General features: G+C 50.5%; 1 protein-coding gene across 2 annotated transcripts in view; it reads right to left on the bottom strand.

The window, feature by feature from the left end:
- Position 1: 1 nt before the first annotated feature.
- Positions 2–22,185, bottom strand: part of ASAP2 (ArfGAP with SH3 domain, ankyrin repeat and PH domain 2) — a 199,863-nt gene continuing 177,679 nt past the window's right edge. The window contains exons 22-28 of one of the 2 annotated variants that reach the window (XM_023199047.1): positions 19,806–20,058; positions 17,092–17,226; positions 14,660–14,825; positions 5,922–5,971; positions 5,183–5,271; positions 4,616–4,738; positions 2–2,432 (exon numbers count right to left, since the gene is read on the bottom strand). In XM_023199047.1, the coding sequence (XP_023054815.1) occupies positions 2,358–2,432; positions 4,616–4,738; positions 5,183–5,271; positions 5,922–5,971; positions 14,660–14,825; positions 17,092–17,226; positions 19,806–20,058 (891 nt within the window). In that variant the 3' untranslated portion in view covers positions 2–2,357. The remainder of the gene's footprint in view (positions 2,433–4,615; positions 4,739–5,182; positions 5,272–5,921; positions 5,972–14,659; positions 14,826–17,091; positions 17,227–19,805; positions 20,059–22,185) is intronic. The other variant, XM_023199055.1, reaches the window with a different exon arrangement.

Below are 22,185 nucleotides of genomic sequence, written 5' to 3'. Positions count from 1 at the left end.
GTCCATTTAAAATTATTTTATTTTTTTCCAGTCAAATGACTAGTTAACAAGAAGAGCAAACTTATTAAACATGCTCTAGTTATAAATCACTGCATTAAGGACAATGAAAATAATCAATTTTGGTTATACAATATATACAGTTGTGCTGCAACCAAAGTAATCAGGTGAATGAACTGAATATCATACATCTCAAAATAGCATCCTAAGCTGCATATTATGTTATCCACCCCTTAACAGATCACACAGTAACTCTTAGTCTGTGTACATATTCTGAGCCATCATCCCAGATCTGATGGAGAATGGCATGCAAAATGCCAGAATCCTGCAGCTGCAGTATGTGAAACATAAACTTTAAATATAAATAGATATCTACAATGTTTTTCTTTCTCTCAGTTGCTTTTTTTAATTTGCAAAGAGCAAATAACTAAGGATATTAGCAGGGACGTTAATATAATTTCTCCTCTGTTAAGAGTACTATTAGTTACTGCACAATAGCACCAGATTGTAGACTGGAAAAATATTTCCTAGATATTTATGTACCAGTGAACCTGATAGATTAGTTTGGGACTGGAGTTCTAATGTTGATATCCATCAACTTTATTCCTTATATAGCTGGCACCAGGTGGTCAAAGGCTGACTATAAAATACAGATGGAGGAGGATTGTTAAAATAGACATAAGTGCACGGTGCAAAATACATCTGTTTACATAAATCTATGAGAAAATTAAATGAAGGGTTCAAACAACAGAAATTAACAATTAGTGAAAACAGATGTAGTGCTTTAAAAAAAAAAAACAAAAAACTACAGATCTAACACATTTTTACCCAGAACTTTGAAAGGCAAAAAGCCATTGCTATACATCATAAAACATTCCAGTTTGTTCTGTCTTCCTTTACAACAACAAAAAAAATACAATGCCAAAAAAAACAAAAAACAAAAAAAACTCTACACGTAGAGTCTTGCATAATAAAGACAAGCTGCTTCAATCAAATGTACCATCACAACAAATGCAGCAACAGCACTGCTGCCCCACTTTCCAAGCCTACACTCAATTTACTCCTTTACTTGTGTTAAAAGTCCAAGTGGGCATCACAGGCCTCTTTATTCTCAGCCAAAATGTCCAATATTCCTACTATGAATCTTACCCTCACAATTACTAAATAGAGGTACGACAGTCAAGTTCATTAAACTAATGAGTTTTGGTTTCATAATATACAACCTAATCCCCCCTACTACCACCCCAAGTAGCTTAAGAATGATATGATGGCCTTAAATAGTAAAAACTGGGATGTTTGGGAGTATTTTATTATCTGGGACCTATGTATTTCTGATATGTTCTTGATTATAAACAGATGGACAGATTTGATTTCAAGACAGTGTGACTACCATTCCTGTTGGAGTATTATATAAATACAAGACACTAAACTGAGTAAACATTCTCATGGGCTAGAAGGGAAGGCAGTGGTGCACTCAGCAGGAAACAGCAAGTGATGGGTTAACACAGCATGGTCTGCGCCACAGAATTCTACTGTGTACAGTTGCTTTCTGTGTGATTCAGCAAGTTCAAGAAGGCAAATTCTGAAACATCTAAAGCATATAAACTAATTTAAAAGAACTGTTTTGCAATCCATCATCTTTAGTTTTTAACCAAATTCAGGAAATGCAGTTTTATATAACCTGGAACGGAATGAACTGTAGTTACCCTACGTTGTCATAAACCATCAGTAATTTTGTTAAGTATGATTGTTCACAACAGGTTATACACACATGCAGAATATAGTGATAGCTGCAACCTCACAAATTAGGGCTAGAAAGTACAATGCTAATGTGTCAATTTCCAAGTTGTTTTTTAAACACTGGGTGGATTTCAAAGTAATACGTGTCTTTAAAGGTGAACTGATGGCATTTTATCGAGAAAGTCCAGAGCTGGGCTATGGACTTCTGAAGCAGCAGTTGACTGGCCATCTAAAATAATAATTGTGCTAAAGGTCACCACTCCAGAATTGGGCCAAGGAAGAGTTTATTTCCAATACACTCAATGCAAACATTTTTAGGTTTAGCGAATTCCGTAGAGGCAGGATCTTGACTATGTATAATAGTTAAAATAACTTTTCAGTTCACCTGTTGGGAAATTCAGTTTTTCCTAATAAATGCATAGCAATGTTTCGTGAAAACCACAAATTATAAAAACAATTACTGATATGTAAAAACTGCCTCAGTTTTTAAAACAGAGCAGTGGCATTAGAGAACATGGGCTACCGTACAAACAGTTCATGAAACTGGTTATCTGGCAAGAGTTTTGGTACCAACAACAAAACAGGAACGTTAACTGTTAATGCTTTTGTTCAGTAGCAATTCAGTCAGCGATAAAGTGCACAAATGACACTGGGAATGCGCCTTTGCGACCAGGATCTCCATCAATGTGGCCAATCTGAAACGGAAAAAAGTGTAGGTTGCTATTAAAATTCCAAATGTTGGTGGAAACTTTGAAGGGCATTACATAGAGCATTTGGTGAAAAGAAGCACGATTGGTTCAGAAGACTCTCTTCCGACAAGAAATTACTTGGGCAAAACATTCAAACGATTTTTGTCCTTTTTTCCTCACCACATTTCAGATAGTGCAGGCCTCTCCTGTGTAAGGAGCTCTTCCCAGCCGTGCCTCAGATGTTCGCTGGCGGGGATGGCCACCCCCACCTGTTCCTGGGAGGCACACAGGTCAGCTCTCTGACCGCTACTCCCCACTGGCCTTTTTTGAATGAATGAATGAATGAATGAATGAATGAATGAATGAATGAAGCCGAGTGTCACAAGTTTGTGAGCTGCAAAGTCACTGAAAGTGGCAAAGGTATAAGTTGGCCCCATTTCACTGAGTCAAGCGCTTGTGTAAGGCTTCATTCGCTCCACTTACGTTCGCTCTTGGGTAAATTATATCCAAGTATGATCTCAAGAGTGTAAATGATGTAGGCAAATAAAAGGCTAAAAACAGCCAAAATATGAACGGTGGGCTTTTTGCGGAGTGGTAGGGGGTTGCTGTGGCTATGGGCAGCTTCTGTTTTCTGCTTTATGCCGCTATTTTCCAGTTTTGGAAATGAGCAGGTATTTTCCACATGGCTAAGCCTGTGGTCAGGCTGGCGCCCTGTCCGGATGGTGGGTTGTCGGCAACTGTGGGAGCTGGCTGGCAGGGCTGGCTCTGTGTGCAGGTGGGTCTAGTGGGTGTGTGGATGGGAGGGGGCAAGTTCGGGTCCTCACGTGCTCTATGCAGCCAAGCTGAGCACTCTCCTCACCAGAGCCCAGGTGCTGTGGCCCTCGTGAGGCTGATGGTGGGAACTCTGGATCCACACTTTATTTATTCATTTATGTATTTATTTATTTAGAGATGGAGTCTGGCAGAGATGGAGTCTGGCTCTGTCACCCAGGCTGTGTAGTGCAGTGGCGTGATCTCGGCTCACTGCAACCTCCCTGTTGAGGGATCAAATGAGTCTCCTGCCTCAGCCTCCCGAGTAGCTGGGATTACAGGTGCCTGCCACCACGCCCAGCTAATTTTTTGTATTTTTAGTAGAGAACCATGTTGGCCAGGCTGGTCTCGAACTCCTGATCTCAAGTGTTCCACCTGCCTCGGCCTCCCAAAGTGCTGGGATTATGGAGGTGAGCCACCGCACCCAGCCCACAGACACTTTTAATCCATTAAGGGCAAACAAGGCCACAGGAAAGAGCGGTGAACCTAGCCCTGCCAAACGAAGGCAGTGCTGCCTGACCCTGAGAGCTCACAGCGCCTCTGCAGGCTGAAGACGTGCAGTTTGAACACTAGGGGGAGCTCTGCGAGGGACAGCGACTCAAGACAGTGTCCAGATTCCTTGCAGTTGAGGAAGCAGTTCCCTTAAATCCTGTGAGTTCCCAGCTGAACTGTCCGCTTTGAGCTCAAATGCGGAGCCACGCCACTTGCGTCTGCTGTGTGGTGGGCTCAGCCTGGGGCTGTCTGCCTGCGCCCCATTCAAACTGGTTCGTCCACTGCCCTCACTGTATACAGCTGCCGCTTAGTGGGTGCTCACCGGATCATCTGCGCCAGACCGTGTGTGTGACCCCCCTTTCACAGATGATCCCACTAACGCTTAAAGATAAAAGCAACCAGCCGCAAGCCACCGGCCCGTGAGTGGCCAAGTCTGAATTCTTAGGTGGCCGGCACTCATCTTGTTCCCATACCCTGCTGGATGCCTGGGCGGCCACAGCTCATTTCAGGACCAGACTCACGCCTGGGGCTCTGTGCTCTAGGTCAGCTCCTTCCAGACACCCGATCCCACTAATCCAGCAATGGGGGGTGATGACCTAGAAACTCAAGGCCTCAAAATGAAGGAGTCTCACTTGAGGCCCTCATGGGTGCTCTGGAAACTGCACCCTAACAGGGGAAGCAGCCACCCTGGGGAATAATCAGGCCTGCTCAGAAGTGGGTGTCCATGGAGGAAGCAATTCCTGAGGATGCTAAGGGGCAGAGGCACCAGGAACCATGTCTGGACTGCTCAGGCTGAGAAAATCTCACCTGCAAGCCAGTCTCTCCAGCCAGGTAGGCAGGGATGCAGCTCAGCCCCCAGGAACCTCCCGGGCCCACCCTTGACTCACCCACCACTCCTGGTCCTCCTCCCCGTCCACGATGATCACATCCCCCTCGGAGAAGGTTAGCTCATCGGGGTTGTCAGCCACACAGTTATAGAGCGCTTTCACCCGCTTAGGCTTCAACTTGGTCTGTGTCAGGAGAGGGAACAAAGGTTAGCATGGCTGCAGCCCTCAGCTCTCAGGGCAGACAGCTCAAGCACCCTGCCTCCACCGGTCTCAGGAGCCCCGTCCCTAGGCCTGAGAAGCCCGCAGATGCCAAGGTGGGGCAGGTCAGTGCAGCTCAGGAGCCAGGGAGAGAAAAGGGAAGAGCTCCCCACCAAGCAGAGAGAAGGGGCCAAGGGCTGGGAAACAAAGCGGCCGGGGCAGGGCACTCTGAGTGGGCCCGTCCTGGAGCTGCGATGGGAGGGCCAAACCCACCAGCTGCCAAGATCCAAGCAATCAGGTACCAAGAAGACCCCTGTCCAGCCCCCAACCAAGGGAAGAGGGGAAGGCTTGCTTTCCCCGAGCCCTTGTGAAACCACCTGCACCCTCCTGGCGAGAGCAGAGGGGCAGGAAAGGGGGCTCGTCACTTACTGCCTGCGACTTCCTAGGCATGGGTGCAGGGGGCTGCAGGACCATAGCATTGGACAGAGGACCCAGAGCTTCTGTTGCAGAAAGATCCACTGTAGGGCAAAAATGAAGCAACTTAAGACATCCCATCGATCATAACCATGAGATGTAAACAATGTACAAGCCACAGGGTGTGTCTGAAAGCAGGTTTCCCCCCAGGTGTTCCCATCTGTTGAGGGAAAAGGGAACCTTCTGATTTGGATGCAGCCCTTGCAGAGCTCGTGTGGCAGCCAAGTGTCCCCCAGTGAGCCCGCCCTGTCAGCAGGAGGGGACAAGGTGAGGGGCCCCAGGACTGAGCTGCTCAGGAGCAAGGGGTCTCAGAGGCCGAGGGAGCGGAGCGGGGAGGATGGCAGAAGGGAAGGAGGGAAGAAGGCAGGAGGGAGGAGAAAGGCAGGGAAAAGGGGGAGAGGAAGGGAGGGGAGGGGTGGAGGAAGGCAGGTGGCGGAGGAAGAAGGCATGAGACGATGCGGGAGAGGAGGAGAAGGGAGCAGGGAGGAAGGCAGGAGCAGGGGAGGAGAGCAGGAAGGCAGGAGTCGGGGAGGAGGGCAAGAGGGGAGAAGGGGCAGGGGGCAGGGGGGCAGGGGGGCTGTGGGAGGGGAGACAACTGGTCCCTCCCTCAGGCCTGACCACCTGGCAGGGAACGTCCCCCACATTGCCCCCATGGACCAAGCGAAACAAACTCAGTCCCAAATTAAATAATTACCAGGTACTCTTGGTTGGCCTTTGCTGCTCAGTGGAGTGGACTTGTCAGCCCTACAAAGACAGGGAAAAAGTAGATTTACTGCTACCTGAGGGTACCTGCCCCTTTCTCGTCCCCTTTTATCAGAGAACCTTCTGAGTTCAAGCTGAAAGTGTGTAAGGTGATTTCCTCCACTGTCACTCAGCTCTCTTTTTTATGGGAAAAGGAAGAATGAGAGGCCCTGAGAAAGTGCTAGATCCAACGTTTCTGATCCTAAAACCAGGGCTTTTCTTGAGCACTCTGTCCATGTGAGCCTGCCGATGGCCAGGGTCTGGAGCAATGCTGGGCACTGGCCCCGCCCTGAGTCTGCTCAGCCCCTTCCCTGCCTTGGTCCCATCTACACGAAAGGGCGGGGCTGAACCTTAACCTCAGGCCCAGATGGCTCTGCCAGGATGGGTCCGATCACCCTGAGTCAGTGCTGTCCATGCCTCTGCGGTCCCTGCTTCTGGGAACCAATGTGGCTGGCCATGGGCTCAGGCCCCATCCATGAGCCTCTGGGCCAGCATGCCCCAAAGCCACAAGGTGGAAACGCACGAGTGAGGATGTGGTTCTCAGGGCTGGCAGACAGGGGTCCCTCAGTTTGAACCTGCCACTTGGCAGCTCTGGATAAATGGGTTCTGGAGAGTCAGCATTTTCATCTGCAAAAGCTGTGACACAAGATCCGCCAACTCCAGAGCTAAGGAGCAGTGCCATCAGTGAGGACCTCTGGCTTCAGCTCCCCCGTGGATCTCCTGGACCTAGCAGAAAGCCAGGCACAGGACGGGGGCTGGAGAAGCCAAAGAGGAAGACCAGGGAGGAAGGGAAGGCAAAGATGGGATTCTTTCCACTGTACGCTCCCGTCCGTCGACACTCCCTTTGCTGCTCGGAATGAACCCTGTCTGGCCTCGATGCTTACAGTCCCAGAACGAAGGCAGAGAAAACATCACATGGGTTTTGCTCATACTTCGAAGGAACTGAAAAGGAACTTTGTTTTATTCCATAAAGACCCCTCCCATTTGACCAGTCTGGCCATTTGTTTTCCATCAGTGTCTCTGGGTGTAAATGTCTCTGCAGACATCATTACACTGACCGGGCTGACCCCCTTGCCTGCAGTCATCCCTAACTACAGAACACTCGCAGGCCTGATCCTCTGAGACAGCAGTCAGCAGACTTTCTTTAAAGAGGCAGCTAGTAAAGTTTTTAGGTTTTGTGATTTTCTTTCTTTTATTTTTTTTTTGAGATGGAGTCTCACGCTGTCTCCCGGGTTAGAGTGCAGTGGCACAATCTTGGCTGACTGCAACCTCTGCCACCCGGGCTCAAGCAATTCTCCTGCCTCAGCCTCCCGAGTAGCCGGAATTACAGGTGTGCACCACCATGCACAGCTAATTTTTTGTATTTTCAGTAGAGACGGGGTTTCACCATGTTGGCCAGGCTGGTCTCAAACTCCTGACCTCAGGTGATTCACCCACCTCGGCCTCCCAAAGTGCTGGGATTACAGGCGTGAGCTACTGCACCCGGACTTTGTGTTTGTTTTTTGAGTCAGGGTCCTGCCCTAATACCCAAGCTTGAGTGCAGTGAGGCAGTCAGTTCACTGCAGCCTCGAACTCCTGGGGTCAAGTGATCCTCCCCCTTCAGCCTCCTGAGTAGTTGAGACTACAGGTGCACGCCACCATGCTTGGCTAACTTTCAAAATTTTTTGTAAAGACATGGTCTCACTATGTTTTCCAGGCTGGTCTCGAACTCCTATCTCAAGCAATCCTCCTGCTTCGGCCTCCCAAAGCTCTGGGATTACAGGTGTGAGCCACTGCACCCAGCTGGCTTTGTGGATTCTAGTATCTCTGCTGCAATTATTCAACTCTGCCACTGTGGCGTGAAAGCAGCCCCAGACTGCATAAACAAACAGGTGTGGCTAATGTTCCAATATTTCATGAGCGCTAAAGTGCATCTCACACAGTTTTCATGCGCCGTAAAATATCCTTTTGATTTTTTTTTCCACTCAATTACAAATACAAAAGTCATTCTTAATTCTTAGTTCATGGGCCCTAAAAAACAGGCAGCAGGCTGGATTTGGCCTGTGACCCATAGTTTGCTGACTCCTACCCTAAGAGAAGAGGTGTGAAAATTCACATTTATACCAGAGACAAAATTACCGGCGGTGGGGGAGGGATAGTATCCTTTACAAAGAGGATGCACCAGCGTGTTCCTTTAGAGTGAGAACTCCACTGGGCACTGGCGACACGATTCCGTCCATCCTTATCTGTCCTGGGTAGCTCTAACCTCACTTGCCCTGCTTCCCTTTTTCCTACCAGTCAGATCTGAAACCAGGTAGAATCATGTTTGAGAGGAAACCTGTCCAGCTTCTCCCAGCTAGAACACTTCTGAGAACCAGAAACCTGCACCTCACAGCTGACATCCACGGTTCTGAGTCCCAATAACTGCTGGGAGCTGACGGCTCGTTAGCCAGAACTTCCACACGATTTGTTCTCTTGAAAAACAGCAGCTTGGAAAGTGCAAATCGCAGGGCGTCTTAAGGCAGAAGAGAGTCCAGAAGCCAAGGGAAGCATGACCTGTGGCCACTTTGGAGTAGAGGCAGAAATAATTAGCACTGGAAAGCCCATTTATTACAGCATAATTCAGTAGCTGTTTAAGACTAGGAAGGCACAGATATGCATATTCTATTTTATTTTTTTGAGATGGAGTCTGGTTCTGTTGCCCGGGCTGGAGAGCAGTGGTACAATCTCAGCTCACTGCAACCTCCAGCTCCTGGGTTCAAGTGATTCTCCTGCCTCAGCCTCCCGAGTAGCTGGGATTACAGGTGTGCACCATCATGCCCAGCTAAGTTTTGTAGTTTTAGTAGAGATGGGGTTTTGCCATGTTGGTCAGGCTGGTCTCAAACTCCTGGCTTCAAGTGATCCACCCACCTTGGCCTCCCAAAATGCTAGGATTGCAGGCATGAGCCACCACGCCCAGCCCTGCATGTTATATTTTAAAAAGTTATCTTGCAAAGTAGCATTTAAAAAGTTTTGGGAGCCTTCTGGTTAAAATGGCAGATTTAAGTACATTTACTTCCACTTCTTCCCAAGGAAAAGGATTTAAAAAAATTAAACCTAAAAGAGGTCAGGCACGGTGCCTCATGCCTATAATCCCAGCACTCTGAAAGGCCAATGTGGGAGGACTGCTTGAGCCCAGGAGTTTGAGACCAGCCTGGGCAACATAAGGAGACCCTCACCTCTATAGAATATAAAAATAAATTGAGGGGGGCATGGTGGTGCATGCCTGTGGTCCCAGCCATGCGGAGGCTGAGGTGGGCGGATCACCTGAGCCCAGGAGGTCGAGGCTACAGTGAACCGTGATTGCACCACTGTACTCCAGCCTGGGCGACAGAATGAAAGATAAATTATAGTCAACCTAGTTGACCTCAAGAATGGAATCCCACTCCAGCAGTGAGGAAGGCTCTGAAATACTCCTATCTGTCCTGTAGTGTCCCCAAAAGGCTCAGGACCCTCTGGAAGGGGAGAAAGGCAAGGTAGTAAGCAGAAGAATTAGCCAAAAATCTGTTTAAGGAGCTCATGAATCCCTGGAATCTCTCTCGCCCCAGGTCTGATTAGCCTTAGCTGCTGCCCTGCCCAACCTACTAAGGACAGGAAGCTTCTATTCTTGGAGAGGGCAAAACAGAGGGTATCTGGACGGGGGACAGCAGGTGCGGCTGTTGGGAGTATCTTGAAAAACAGAGGGACTAAGTAAAAGCTTAACTTTATTTCTCTGCTCCTAAAAAAACTTCAGACGAGACAAGAGGCCCAGCCAGACCACTCCACGGTGACACCGGTGTGGGCGGCTCTGTGCAGTCTGCCAGTTTTTACTGCCTCACCTGCAGGGGAAACACCGAGCTTGCCATTTATAGGGAAAAGCCTGGAACCCACAGAGGTCAAAACGGTGTGGAGGCAGCACACACTGCACGAACGCGAAAACTGCAACACACCCGCCAGCACCTTTGCAACCATTCTCAGAGGGAGGAGACTGAGAAATGATCTCAGGAAACAAAAAGAATATCTCTACAAAAAGAGTTTAACTTGAGGATTATTATATGAGAACAGGCATGAACGCCTTAGTAAAAGAACTGGGAGATAAACTCTAGAAAATCTCCCAGAAGACAGATTTTCAAAACAGGCAGGCAAGCAAAGCAGGGATGGCCGTGAGAAGGTGGCAGAGGGCTAGCTGAGGATGACAGCTTGACTCCCCTGCACCGGGTGGCACTTCCAGCCCCAGCCTGGGAGGAGGGAGTGTGGGCATCCAGCCTGCCCCCCACAGCAACTCCTTCCCCTCAGAATTAACTCTGAGCCCAGGAGACAGATGGTAGAAGCAGAAGATCGGAGGGGTCTGGGTCTACCTTTGGGACTGGGGTACAACTAAGAATATGCACACTAAACTTAGCGTGAGCAGGAAGCTAACTTCCACATGTGAAAGCATGGTGATGCTGAAGTTTGTCAGAGCACTTAGGGTACTCCAATAAACAAGATGACACATTCAGAAGAAAGGCCAAGGAGTGTGACATCTGAGGAATAAGAAACATTAAAAGAGAGAACAAAAAACCCCAATATTTAAGGCATTAAAAAATCAGTGAAATTTCTCCAAATTGAAGGACATAGCTTGTACCTTGAAAGTCTCTGTCATCTGTCTGGCAGTGCAGATGAAAACACCCACACTGGTACCTGGGGAGGCGCATCACCCAGAGGTGAACAAGAAGGGCATGTCCGCAGATGGTGGCCCAACAGGAGCGTCCGAGCCCAGGTGGGAGGAGGAAAGCATCCAGGTGGCGGGAAGTGACAGCCCCCCTGAGCACCCAGTGGGGGTCCTGGAACAAGAGGCAGACCCAAACAGGGAAAGGCAGCTGCTGCGCAGAGGCGGCAGTAGAGAGGGGGGACCTGTCTCCTAAATAGACACAGATCAAGGAAGTAAAGATGGGAGCCAGACTGCTCACCCTCAGAAAGGAAGGAAGTATACAGAAAAGAAGAAAACTAGAAGAAACCCCATGGTGACTGTAAAACATTGCCTTCCAATTTGTTACTATTTTTCTTTTTTTAGAGCTAGGGTCTCTGTTGTCCAGGCTGGCGTGTAGTGGCACCATCACAGCTCACTGCAGCCTTCTCATGGGCTCAAGCAATCCTCCCGCCTCAGCCTCCCAAGTAGCTGGGACTACAGGCGCGTGCTGCCATGCCTAGCTAATTTTTAATTTTTTTTTGCAGAGATAGGGTCTCACTATGTTGCCCACAGTGGTCTTGAACTCCTGGCCTCAAGTGATCCTCCCACCTCGGCCTTCTAAAGTAATGCAGGGATGGGCTGAGCGTGGTGGCTCACACCGTGTCCGGAGTTGGTGGGTTCTTGGTCTCACTGACCAAGAACGAAGCCACGGATCCTCGCAGTGAGTGTTACAGTTCTTAAAGATGGTGTGTTCAGAGTTTGTTCCTTCAGACGTTCAGATGTGTCTGGAGCTTCTTCCTTCTGGTGGGTTCGTGATCTCGCTGTCAGGAGTGAAGATGCAGACCTTCGTGGTGTTACAGCTCTTAAAAGCAGCACATCTGGAGTTGTTTGTTCGTCCCGGTGGGTTCGTGGTCTCCTTGGCTTCAGGAGTGAAGCTGCAGGCCTTCGCAGACAGTGTTACAGCTCATAAAGGCAGCGTGGACCCAAAGAGTGAGCAGCAGCAAGATTTATTGCAAAGAGTGAAAGAACAAAGCTTCCACAGTCTGGAAGGGGACCCCAGCCAGTTGCCTCCGGCTGGCTGGGGTAGCCTGCTTTTATTCCCCATCTACATCCTGCTGATGGGTCCAGTTTGACAGAGTGCTGACTGATGCGTTTACAATCCTTGAGCTAGACACAGAGAGCTAGAGGGAAAAGTTCTCCAAGTCCCCACTAGGTTAGCTAGACAGAGTTAGCTAGATACAGAGTACCAGTTGGTGTATTTACAAACCTTGAGCTAGACACAGAGTACTGATTGGTGTATCTACAAAACCTGAGCTAGACACAGAGTGCTGATTGGTGTATTTACCATCCTCTAGCTAGACATAAAAGTTCTCCAAGTCCCCATCCGGCTCAGGAGCCCAGCTGGCTTCACCTAGTGGATCCTGCACAGGGGCTGCAGGCGGAGCTGCCCGCCAGTCCCGAGCCACGCCCGCACTCCTCAGCCCTTGGACTGTCGATGGGACTGGCCGCCAGGGAGCAGGGGGCGGCGAACGTCGGGGAGGCTTAGGCCACGCAGGAGTCCACCGCAGGGTGGGGAACTCAGACATGGCGGGCTGCAGATCCCAAGCCCTGCCCCGCAGGGAGGCAGCTAAGGCTCCGCGAGAATTTGAGTGCTGCGACGGCAGACGGGCACTGCTGGGGGACCCGGTGCAACCTCCGCAGCTGCTGGCCCGGGTGCTAAGCCTCTCACTGCCCTGGGCTGGTAGCGCCAGCTGGCTGCTCCATGTGCAGGGCCCGCCGGAACTCACACTGTCCTGCCAGCACAGCCCCGGTTCCCACCCGTGCTTCTCTCTCCATACCTCCCTGCAAGCAGAGGGAGGAGGCTCCGGCCTCAGACAGCCCAGAGAGGGGCTCCCACGGTGCTGTGGCAGGCTAAAGGGCTCCTCAAGCGCCGCCACAATGGACACCAAGGCCGAGGAGGCGCTGAGAGTGAGGACTGCTAGCACATTGTCACCTCTCAACACCTGTAATCCCAGCATTTTGGGAGGCCAAGGTGGGCGGATCACAAGGTCAGGAGATCCAGACGATCCTGTCTAACACAGTGAAACTCTATCTCCACTAAAAATAAAAAAATTGGCCGGGCATGGTGGCCAGTCCACTGCTGCTCCCCCACCCCCTGCCCCGAAAAAAAATAGTGCAGGGATTATAGATGTGGGCCATGGTGTCCAGTCCCCAAATAATTTATTTTTTTATTTTTGAGATGGAGTTTTGCTCTTGTTGCCCAGGCTGGAGTGCAATGGTGCAGTCTCGGCTCACTGCAATCTCTGCGTCCTGGGTTCAAGAGTCTCGTGCCTCAGCCTCCTGAGTCGCTGGGATTACAGGCGCCTGCTACCATGCCCAGCTAATTTTTTTCTATTTTTATTAGAGACGAGGTTTTACCATGTTGGCCTGGCTGGTCTCCAACTCCTGACCTCAGGTGATCTGCTCACCTCGGCCTCCCAAAGTGCTGGGATTATAGGCGTGAGCCACTGCGCCTGGCCCCGAATTCTTTATTGAGAGGTGGAACTGATGACTTCCTTGTGCCTTCCTCTCTGCCCCTGTGTCTGAGCTTGTAACTGTTTAAACAGTAATGTATGGCAGGTCATTCTGTGCCAGCTTCCAGGGCCAGGCATCTCTCTGGAGACCCGTCCTTGGACCCAGCCACCATGTTCCAGTCACAGCCCAGCTGAGGCTCTGGCTGACAGGCAGCATCAGCTACCACAGGGTGAGTGAAAGGCTCTGACCTTGTTCCCCAGCCAACAAGTCACCTCCTGTGTCCAGCCACCCCCAGGCTTCGAGTCCTTTCAGCAAAGCCTCTAGATACTGTGGAGCAAAGACAAAGACCCCACAGTCCCATCCAAATTCCTGACAATCTGTCAGCAGAATCAAATGGCCGTGCCTCATGTCTGTCAGTTTGGTGTGGTTTGTTACTAGAACAACTGAAATTAGAGACGTCAGTGTGAACTCATGGATTTCAATACAGAAAGATACAGAATAGAGAGATAAATGGTGTATGTATGTATCCATGTACATGTATCCATATTTCCAAGTTCTGACAGCTCGGAGGGCCTGTGTGGGAGCAGTGACTCTCCACCTAGCCCCCAGAACTTGGCCTCTAAATATCATTTCCACTAAAAGGAACCATTTCCCACCATAAAGATCCAGATTAAGAGCCACGAACTGGGGCTGGGCGCAGTGGCTCATGCCTGTAATCCCAGCACTTTGGGAGGCCGAGACGGGTGGATCACGAGGTCAGGAGATTGAGACCATCCTGGCTAACACGGTGAAACCCTGTCTCTACTAAAAATACAAAAAATTAGCCAGGTGTGTTGGCGTGCGCCTGTGGTCCCAGCTATTTGGGAGGCTGAGGCTGGAGAATGGCAAGAACCTGGGAGGCGGAGCTTGCAGTGAGCCGAGATCACGCCACTGCACTCCAGCCTGGGGCACAGAGTTAGATTCCGTCTCAAAAAAAAAAAAAAAAAAAAAAAGAGCCACAAACTGGACCCATCTGCAACAAACGCCTTATTTGGACAAACACCCAGGCTTGAACTGGGTCTAAGGATTGGGTGCTGTTCCTACATCCATGTTAATTTCCTGACTTTGCAGGTGGTATTGTGTTATGTAGGACAATACATATCCTTGTTTGTGGGAAATCCATGCCTCACACCACAGAGGGTCTATGTGTTCAAAACAACCTTGGGAAAATAGAAGGAAAACAAACAGAGACCACCTGGGTGGTGAGCTGCAAACAGAACCCAGAGGCCTTGTGTGTTGAGGACACGTTGTCTAAATTCATTCTGTGGACTTAAAATGTACATTTGTAAGACATTTTTACAGTCTAAAAATCCTCAAGTTATTTTTAAGACCCTTCAGACCTGAGGAATCAGTTGCGTGGCGCGCACGCTGGAGTAGGAACCCTGGGGATTGCAAACGTTCATCCAGACCCCGTGGCAGGTGAGATCAGAGGACAGGAGCACGGATGGCCGCGCTGGCTGGGGGTGGCTTACCCTGGCACAGGCTTCTTCTGCGGGAGGCGGCTGGGCGGCTGTGGGGGCAGAGGTGGGGGCCTGCTCTGCGAGATCCCAGGCGGGGTAGGCTTGCTTGGCTGGCTCAAGGCTTCCAACACGCTAGGTGTCTTGGCAACAGGAGGGGGCGGCGTGGGGGTCAGGGGATCTGCGGAGGAAAAGGACAGACGTGCAGAGGGTCAGCTGCGAGGCTTCCCACTCAGGCCTCCTCACTGGAGGCTTTCTGAGAAGGGCTTCATTTTTCTATTGCTATTTCCTAAGGAAAACCCTGCTGCTATTTCCTTGCTGGTTTTCAGAAAACTATTCGCAGGGAGGAAGCAGGGAGTCCTTTCCAAACTAATAAGGAAGCTGCGAGCCTAAAGTTAGGATGACAATTTTTCTCTTAGCCCGTGAGTGAGTATTTTCTCAGCTAGAACTCCATGTGGGAAAGCCAGCAGTTTCCTGCTCTCAACTCTGAGACCCAACCGCAGGAGGCCGGGGCTCTCAGCTCTGCCTGGGGAAGCAGGGCCTGCTTTGCACATCAACGGACCTGTGGCCAAAGGCACGAGGCCCTACGCACTTCATCGGGCTGCTGGGCAGGGTGGATCTGAGAAGAGATGGGAGCTACCAACTTAGTAACGGCTCCTCAGTCTGCGGAGTGGGTGGGTGCAGAGCTTTATTAGTGTCTATGTTTTACAGACGAGGAGGCCGAGGCCCACGGAGGGGAAGAGCTCTCGTCAAGGGTGGCAGAGTTGGTAAGACCTGGAGGGAGGCTGTGAGCCCAATTCTCCTTCCTCTGTCTCTCCTCCCCCGATGAGTGTTAAGCGCTCTCTCAATGTCAGGCTTATCATCCTGGGCCTCAGGATGGGTGGCCTCTGCCAGGAAAGAACATATAAGGCGCTGGGTTTCCCTCTGCCAGGAAAAGCCAGGAAGAATGAGGCCTTCAGCTAAACAAAGAGAAACCTGGGGTGGGGAAAAATGAAGGGATCCAACTTATGATCTTTCTTTTTTTCATTATTGTTTCCTCTTTCCAATTTAAAGGAAAAGTCAAAAGGCTGACTCTAGCACACACATGCAGTCCCAGGGCCACCAGACGGAGAGGCAGGAAAGTAGGCCTAGCCTTCAGTGTGTTCGTCTTGGAAACCTTTGAAGACCCTCCCAGACCCACTGCTCCCGGCTCTGCCGCGAGCACGTGCACACATGGCACTGACTCTAGCTGGGGCTGGGCTGCTTTTAATTTTAACTTATTCTAAGGAAGTCACGAGCACCTCGGCTCAGGAATTCTCATGCTCTGGAAGCAATGAAGCCCAGAGATGCTGGACTCCCCACTCCAGGGCTGCTGCAGCAGGAGACGGGGCAGCATCCAGGGCTCGTTTCTCTGATCCAGCGAAAAAAGATGCTCTAGTTCTGCACACTGGAGAAAAACTTCTTCCTAAAAACCTCCTCTTGCTTCACTCACGAAGGGTTTCAGGACTTTCAACCACGTGTTGACATTAAAGAAAATGTGCCAGGCTGGGCGTGGTGGCCCACACCTTGTAATGCCAGTACTTTGGGAGGATGAGGTGGGTGGGTCACTTGAGCCCAGGAATTTGAGCCTGGGCAACATAGCAAAACCCTGTCTCTACAAAAAAATACAAAAATTAGCTGGGCATGGTGGCTTGCACCAATAATCCCAGCTGCTCAGGAGGCTACAGCAGGAGGATCGCTTGAGCCCAGGAGTTGGAGGCTGCAGTGAGCCATGACTGTGCCACTGCACTCTAGCCTAGGGGACAAAGAAAAACAAGGCTGGGCATGGTGGCTCATGCCTGTAATCCCAGCACTTTGGGAGGCTGAGGCAGGTGGATCACCTGAGGTCAGAAGTTTGAGACCAGGCTGGCCAACATGGCAAAACTGTCTCTACTAAAAATACACACACACACACAAATTAGCTGGGCATGGTGGCAGGCTCCTGCAATCCCAGCTACTTGGGAGGCTGAGGCAGGAGAATCTCTCGAACCCGGGAGGCAGAGGTTGCAGCGAGCCAAGATTGTGCCATTGCACTCCACTCTGGGTGATGGAGTCAGACTCTGTCTCAAAAAAAAAGAAAGAAAAGAAAAGAAAAACAAAAAGCCAGATTCTAAACCAAGTGACTGTCCCAAAATATTGAAGATCACCAAATGGCCCGAGGAAAAAGAAACCCTGGGGTACTGCGTAGAGGAGGAAATGTTGCTGAAATGCTTTGGAAGACAGAGGAAGGGAGAGGAAGCTACTTAATGGTGCAGTGTGGGGACAGGCAGGGGTTTGCAGCTGTGATGGAGGAGGCTGGGGGAGCTGGGAGCCCTGCACAGGAGCCACAGGGGGCCATACAACACGGGGCACTTGGCTCCAGAGAGCACCCCCCGCCATCCAGATCTACAAAGCCCACAGGCAAGAAAGAAAAAAGGAAAAAAACGTACTGGTAGATGTCACGCGAAGAGGGGGCAGCGGTGGATGGACAGCTGGCGGATCTGACGAAGATCGCTGCCGGCTTCCACCGTCCACACTTACAGAGTTTGTCTTCCACAGGGTGTTAGCAGAGGAGGCTGTCTGAACTGAACCCACACGCATGCACACAGACGCATGCATGCACACATACACGTGCACACACAGAACAAAAACAGAAACAGAACACTGCGTTATTGATCCTCCCCCTTATGAAATGGTCAGTATGACCCTTCTACCTAGAACCCTCAACTCTTTTACTCCTGTCTCTGGCACGTGGAAGATAGACACTGATACCCACTAAACCAAAGATGCTTCAAGGACTATTCTCAGCTGGTTTTCTCAATCCATGAAATTTAAAAATTCCTGAGTTTATTTCTCAAATATCAGTATCATTTGAAGAAGGAAATAAACAGCCACAGTGCTCTCTTGCGAACACTGCACTTGGAGCTTCTGGAACTTCTGCTCCTCTCCACCCTCCCACCGAGTCCTTCCCATGGGCCGTGGGAGTCACCACCACGCGAAGAGGAGTACCGTGTGCCCAGTTGGCACAGGTGGAGGGCAGAGTGCGGATCAGACACTAGAGGAGGGGCTCTCCCTCCCTCCCTCCCGCAAACATATTTCTGGCTGGAAGCAGACACAGATGACACCAATCAGGCTCAGGTGACCCACAAAAGAGATGGCATTTCCCAGGTCACAAGCCCTTCTTCTGCCTGACAAACCTGCAAGCTCAGGTGCACGGGGCCCAGGTGCCAGGTGTGACCCCATGTTGGAGGCTGTGCACAGCCCGTAGGACAAAGGCTGGGCCCAGAAATGGGCCAGGCCACTGGGTCCAGGGGAAGCCTTCAAGCTCCTCCCATGGAGAGCCAGGTCTGCCCCAAGTGCAAGGCTGACACTGTCAACCCTTTGCTATTTAGTTGCACGTGAGAATTCCATCCAAGACCATATGTGGGCTACCCAGAGAATGGGGGAGACGGCAGGTAAGGGGTAAACCTACATCACTGGAAGAAATGAAGCTAGGGACAGGAATGGCAAAAACAAAAGGGAAAAAAATCAAAACCCTCGAATTCCAAGACTTCGAGACACCAGGAGATTAAGAGTTTACCCCTCCATGACCCAGTGGAACAAAATAAAATCTTTCCTCACATGACATACACAGCCAGCAAAAGCCACTGCTGAGGAGGATGATCAAAATCATCTTGATTGTGGGCTGTAGAAAATTCATGCCTGCCCGCAGGATCTGGGAGAGGCAGGAGGAAAGCCGCACCCACCCTGGGCCCTGACCAGCCAGCCTGGGGGTTTGACAGGAAGGAGGTGCGACTGTGTGGCTTCACCTTGTAGCTGCCTTCCGTGCTCAGGGACATCCTCAGCAAACCAGGGACGGATGCGGTCTGGGACGTGGGGTGTGTGGGGACAGCAAGCAGCTGGCTTCTGGGCCTGCCTGGGGGAAAGGCCTGCTCTCAGCAGGTTTGTTCTTGGGGGTATGACTCAGTGACTCACACGACAGGTTCACTGTCACTTCTCTGGGCCTCCCTGAGTGACAGGGCAGAGCCATGTGAGGGTCTGAGACACCCAGGACAGCAGGGAAGACGGGCCCAGCCGCACAGGCGAGTGTATGTGTAGCACAAAGTCGCAGCTGTCTGCTCAGCCCTGGGCCAGGTCTCCTGGCCTCAGCCACCCTCACGCACCAACCCACTTTGCCCAGCTAGCAGCTACCGCATAAGGGCAGTTCGGGATGTATTCGGGGGCGTGGGCTCCACCCCATCAGCGGCTCACAGCGGTCACAGCGTCTGGATACATGCTCTGTGCAGACTGTTGTCCTTCCTGGGCCTCCCTCCTCCCATCAAAGCCTCAGCAGCCCCCTTCATGTGGGAAACCCTCTGAAGACCACCGTGACGACTGGAGCTCAGCCCGGAGCTGAGCAGGTCACTTGCCGGACCTGCCTTCAAGGAGCACCGTAGCCAGCTGCTCTTCAGAAAGGACAAATTACTTAACTTTTGGGAGCTTTGGTTTACGTATTTCCAAAAACAGAAAGTGTCACCTTTTGAGTCAAACCCTCCAGGTTACAGCTGAGGTAAGAAGAGCAAGCTTTTTGCCCTAAGACACTGGTAGGACCACAGGGCTGGTTTTGTATTTTACAATTAGGCCGAGCACTGTTCCCCAAATTAGTAGCATTTTATCCTTCAATTTATGGGGATCACTGGTAAGAAGTAATCGCAGGGAAATGAAATCGAAGTAATTTCGATTACTTCGAAGAATTTTATCCTTCATTTTATGGGGATCACTGGTAAGAAGTAATAGAAGAGAAATGAAAAGGAAAGAACGAAGGCCTGGGAGGGAGAGTGGAGAAAGGTAAACAGAAGGTCGCGGAGGGCAGACCTGCAGGAGTGTGTCTTTGGGCCCAGCCCTGGGAGTTCCGGTGGCCACCTCAGGCTGCCCTGGGGGAGTTCCCATGTTACCCAAGCCAGGCAGATGCCACAACTCTGCCCAGAATCAGAGTCAAATCAAGAGACTCTACCACCATCTGGCCTGATAAGAATGATGGAATCCCTTTAGGAAGCAAAGAGAAAATAACTACAAAACAGAAGAGCCCAAAGGTCACTGAGTTGGAGGTAGGGCAGCTGCAAACTTCCCAAACCACAAAACAAGACCTTCTATAAATTCACAGGGATGACTGACAGCGTCATACCTTTGCCAACATTCCGTGGAGGAAGAGGGGGGGCGCTGGTGGTGCTGGGGGCTGCCGGCTGGGCGGGAGGTGGGCTGCCACTCAGGATGGCTCCATAGGTCTCATTCTGCAAGATGCTGGGCATGAAAGCCCTCTGCTTGTCCTTGGCAAGGTTTGCAGCATCTCTTGCCAAAGATACAGCGTTAGACTGAAGCTGGTTGGAGCCCAGCTGGTAGAAGCTGATGGGCCGGTCTTCTCGTCGGTTGGGACTGGGCTGCAGGAGAACATCGGGGCAGAGGCGTGAGACAGAAATGAACTGCTCCTGGTGATGACATTCAACACAGGGCTGAAAACCTCACTGACACCAAATCTGCTGGGCTTGGTACCATTTGAGCTCTCAACTGTTGCCTAGGAGCCACAAGTTGCGTGAGAGCTGCAAGAGTGAAAACTCACTCCTCCTTGTGTCTCGTGAAGGAGACACACATTGATATGGTTTGGCTTTGTGTCCCCACCCAAATCTCATCTTGAATTGTAATCTTCACGTGTCGTGAGAAGAAGGTGACTAGATCATGGCAGTGGTTCCTCCCTGCTGTTCTTGTGATAGTGAGTTCCCACAAGACCTAACGGTTTGATAAGGCTGTCACTTGCTCTCTCTCCTGCCACCCTGTGAAGAGGTGCCTGCTTCCCCTTCTGCCATGACTGTATGTTTCCTGAGGCCTCCCAGCCAGGTGGAAGTGTGAGTGAATTAAATCTCTTTCTAAATTACCCAGTCTCAGGTATTTCTTTATAGCAGTGTAAGAACAGACTAGTATATACACACACACACCAAAAAAGCTGTGAACTACAAGTTAAAATTCTCCATTCTGTGATGGATTTAAAATATAAGCTATTTATCTTATCAGCTGAAGTTATCTCAACCTAAGTCAGCATTTTTCCTGAAGTTTCCCTTCCTAAACATGACTTCTTATGTTACCCCACAGGGTAGTCAGCTCTGGCCAGCCCGCTGCACTCAATCTCCAACAGCTATATGGCTCATTCAGCAGAAATCAATGTTTTCTTCCCATATGAACAGGAGCTCCTGAGATTCATCCAAATCAGGGTTAACAAACAGCGGCCTATGGGCTGCCACCTGTTTTTTGTCGGTAAAATTTTATTGGAACATAGCCATATCCTGTCATTTAGATACTGTCTAAGGCTGCTTTTGAGCCATCCTGGCAGAGCTAAGTAATTATAACATGGACTGTGACACTTTAGGCTCACAGAGCCTAAAATATTTACTATCAGGCCCTTTAATAATTTGGCCACCCCTGCTCCCGTTGAAGGTAACGTGTTTTTTTTTTTTTTTTTTTTGAGACGGAGACTCGCTCTGTTGCCTGGGCCGGAGTGCAGTGGCGGGATCTCAGCTCACTGCAAGCTCCGCCTCCCGGGTTCACGCCATTCTCCTGCCTCAGCCTCCCGAGTAGCTGGGACTACAGGCGCCCGCCACCTCACCCGGCTAGTTTTTTGTATTTTTTAGTAGAGACGGGGTTTCACCGTGTTAGCCAGGATGGTCTCGATCTGCTGACCTCGTGATCCGCCCGTCTCGGCCTCCCAAAGTGCTGGGATTACAGGCTTGAGCCACCGCGCCCGGCCACTTTTTTTTTTTTTAAGAGAGTCTCGCTCTGTGGCCCAGGCTGGAGTGCAGTGGTGCAATCTCAGCTCACTGCAAGCTCTGCCTCCCAGGTTCATGCCATTCTCCTGCCTCAGCCTCCCGAGCAGCTGGGACTACAGGCGCCCCCCACCATGCCCGGCTAATTTTTTTGTATTTTTAGTAGAGACAGGGTTTCACCATGTTAGCCAGGATGGTCTCAATCTCCTGACCTCGTGATCTGCCTGCCTTGGCCTCCCAAAGTGCTGGGATCACAGGCGTGAGCCACTGCGCCCAGCTGGTCATGTGCTTTCTTGGAAGTGAATGCATGGAATAAGGACTCAGGTAACTTAGATCTAACTTCTATTTCAAATGCCAGCTTCATTAAACTACATATGATTGTGAGCAAATGACTCACCTTGCTGACCACATTCTCACCTGTTCACTGGATATGGCGAGTGCTTTTCTAGCACAATGCCAGGTGCCTATCAGGTGCTCAGTGTGAAGGGCAGCAGCCCTGCCTCTCCCTCACATGACCACTAACCCATTCTAGGTTCAGGACAAACCAACGCTTCAAACCCAGCTCAGGTGTGCAGAACTAAGCACCCAGTGGTTCTTCACACATATTTCTAAATTGCAAAGCCCACGGGTGAAAGGATAAACGGTCCCTGCTGCTGTCTGCTGAGAATCAGGTGAGCAGTGTGGATGAGTCTTAGGACTCCACACCAGCCTCTGCTCTTGTGCTTTTCCTTGGACTACGCAACCTGCTTCATC

Source organism: Piliocolobus tephrosceles, chromosome 15 (assembly GCF_002776525.5).
Source record: "Piliocolobus tephrosceles isolate RC106 chromosome 15, ASM277652v3, whole genome shotgun sequence".
Classification (NCBI taxonomy): domain Eukaryota; kingdom Metazoa; phylum Chordata; class Mammalia; order Primates; family Cercopithecidae; genus Piliocolobus; species Piliocolobus tephrosceles.
This window is presented reverse-complemented; position numbering and strand designations above follow the sequence as displayed.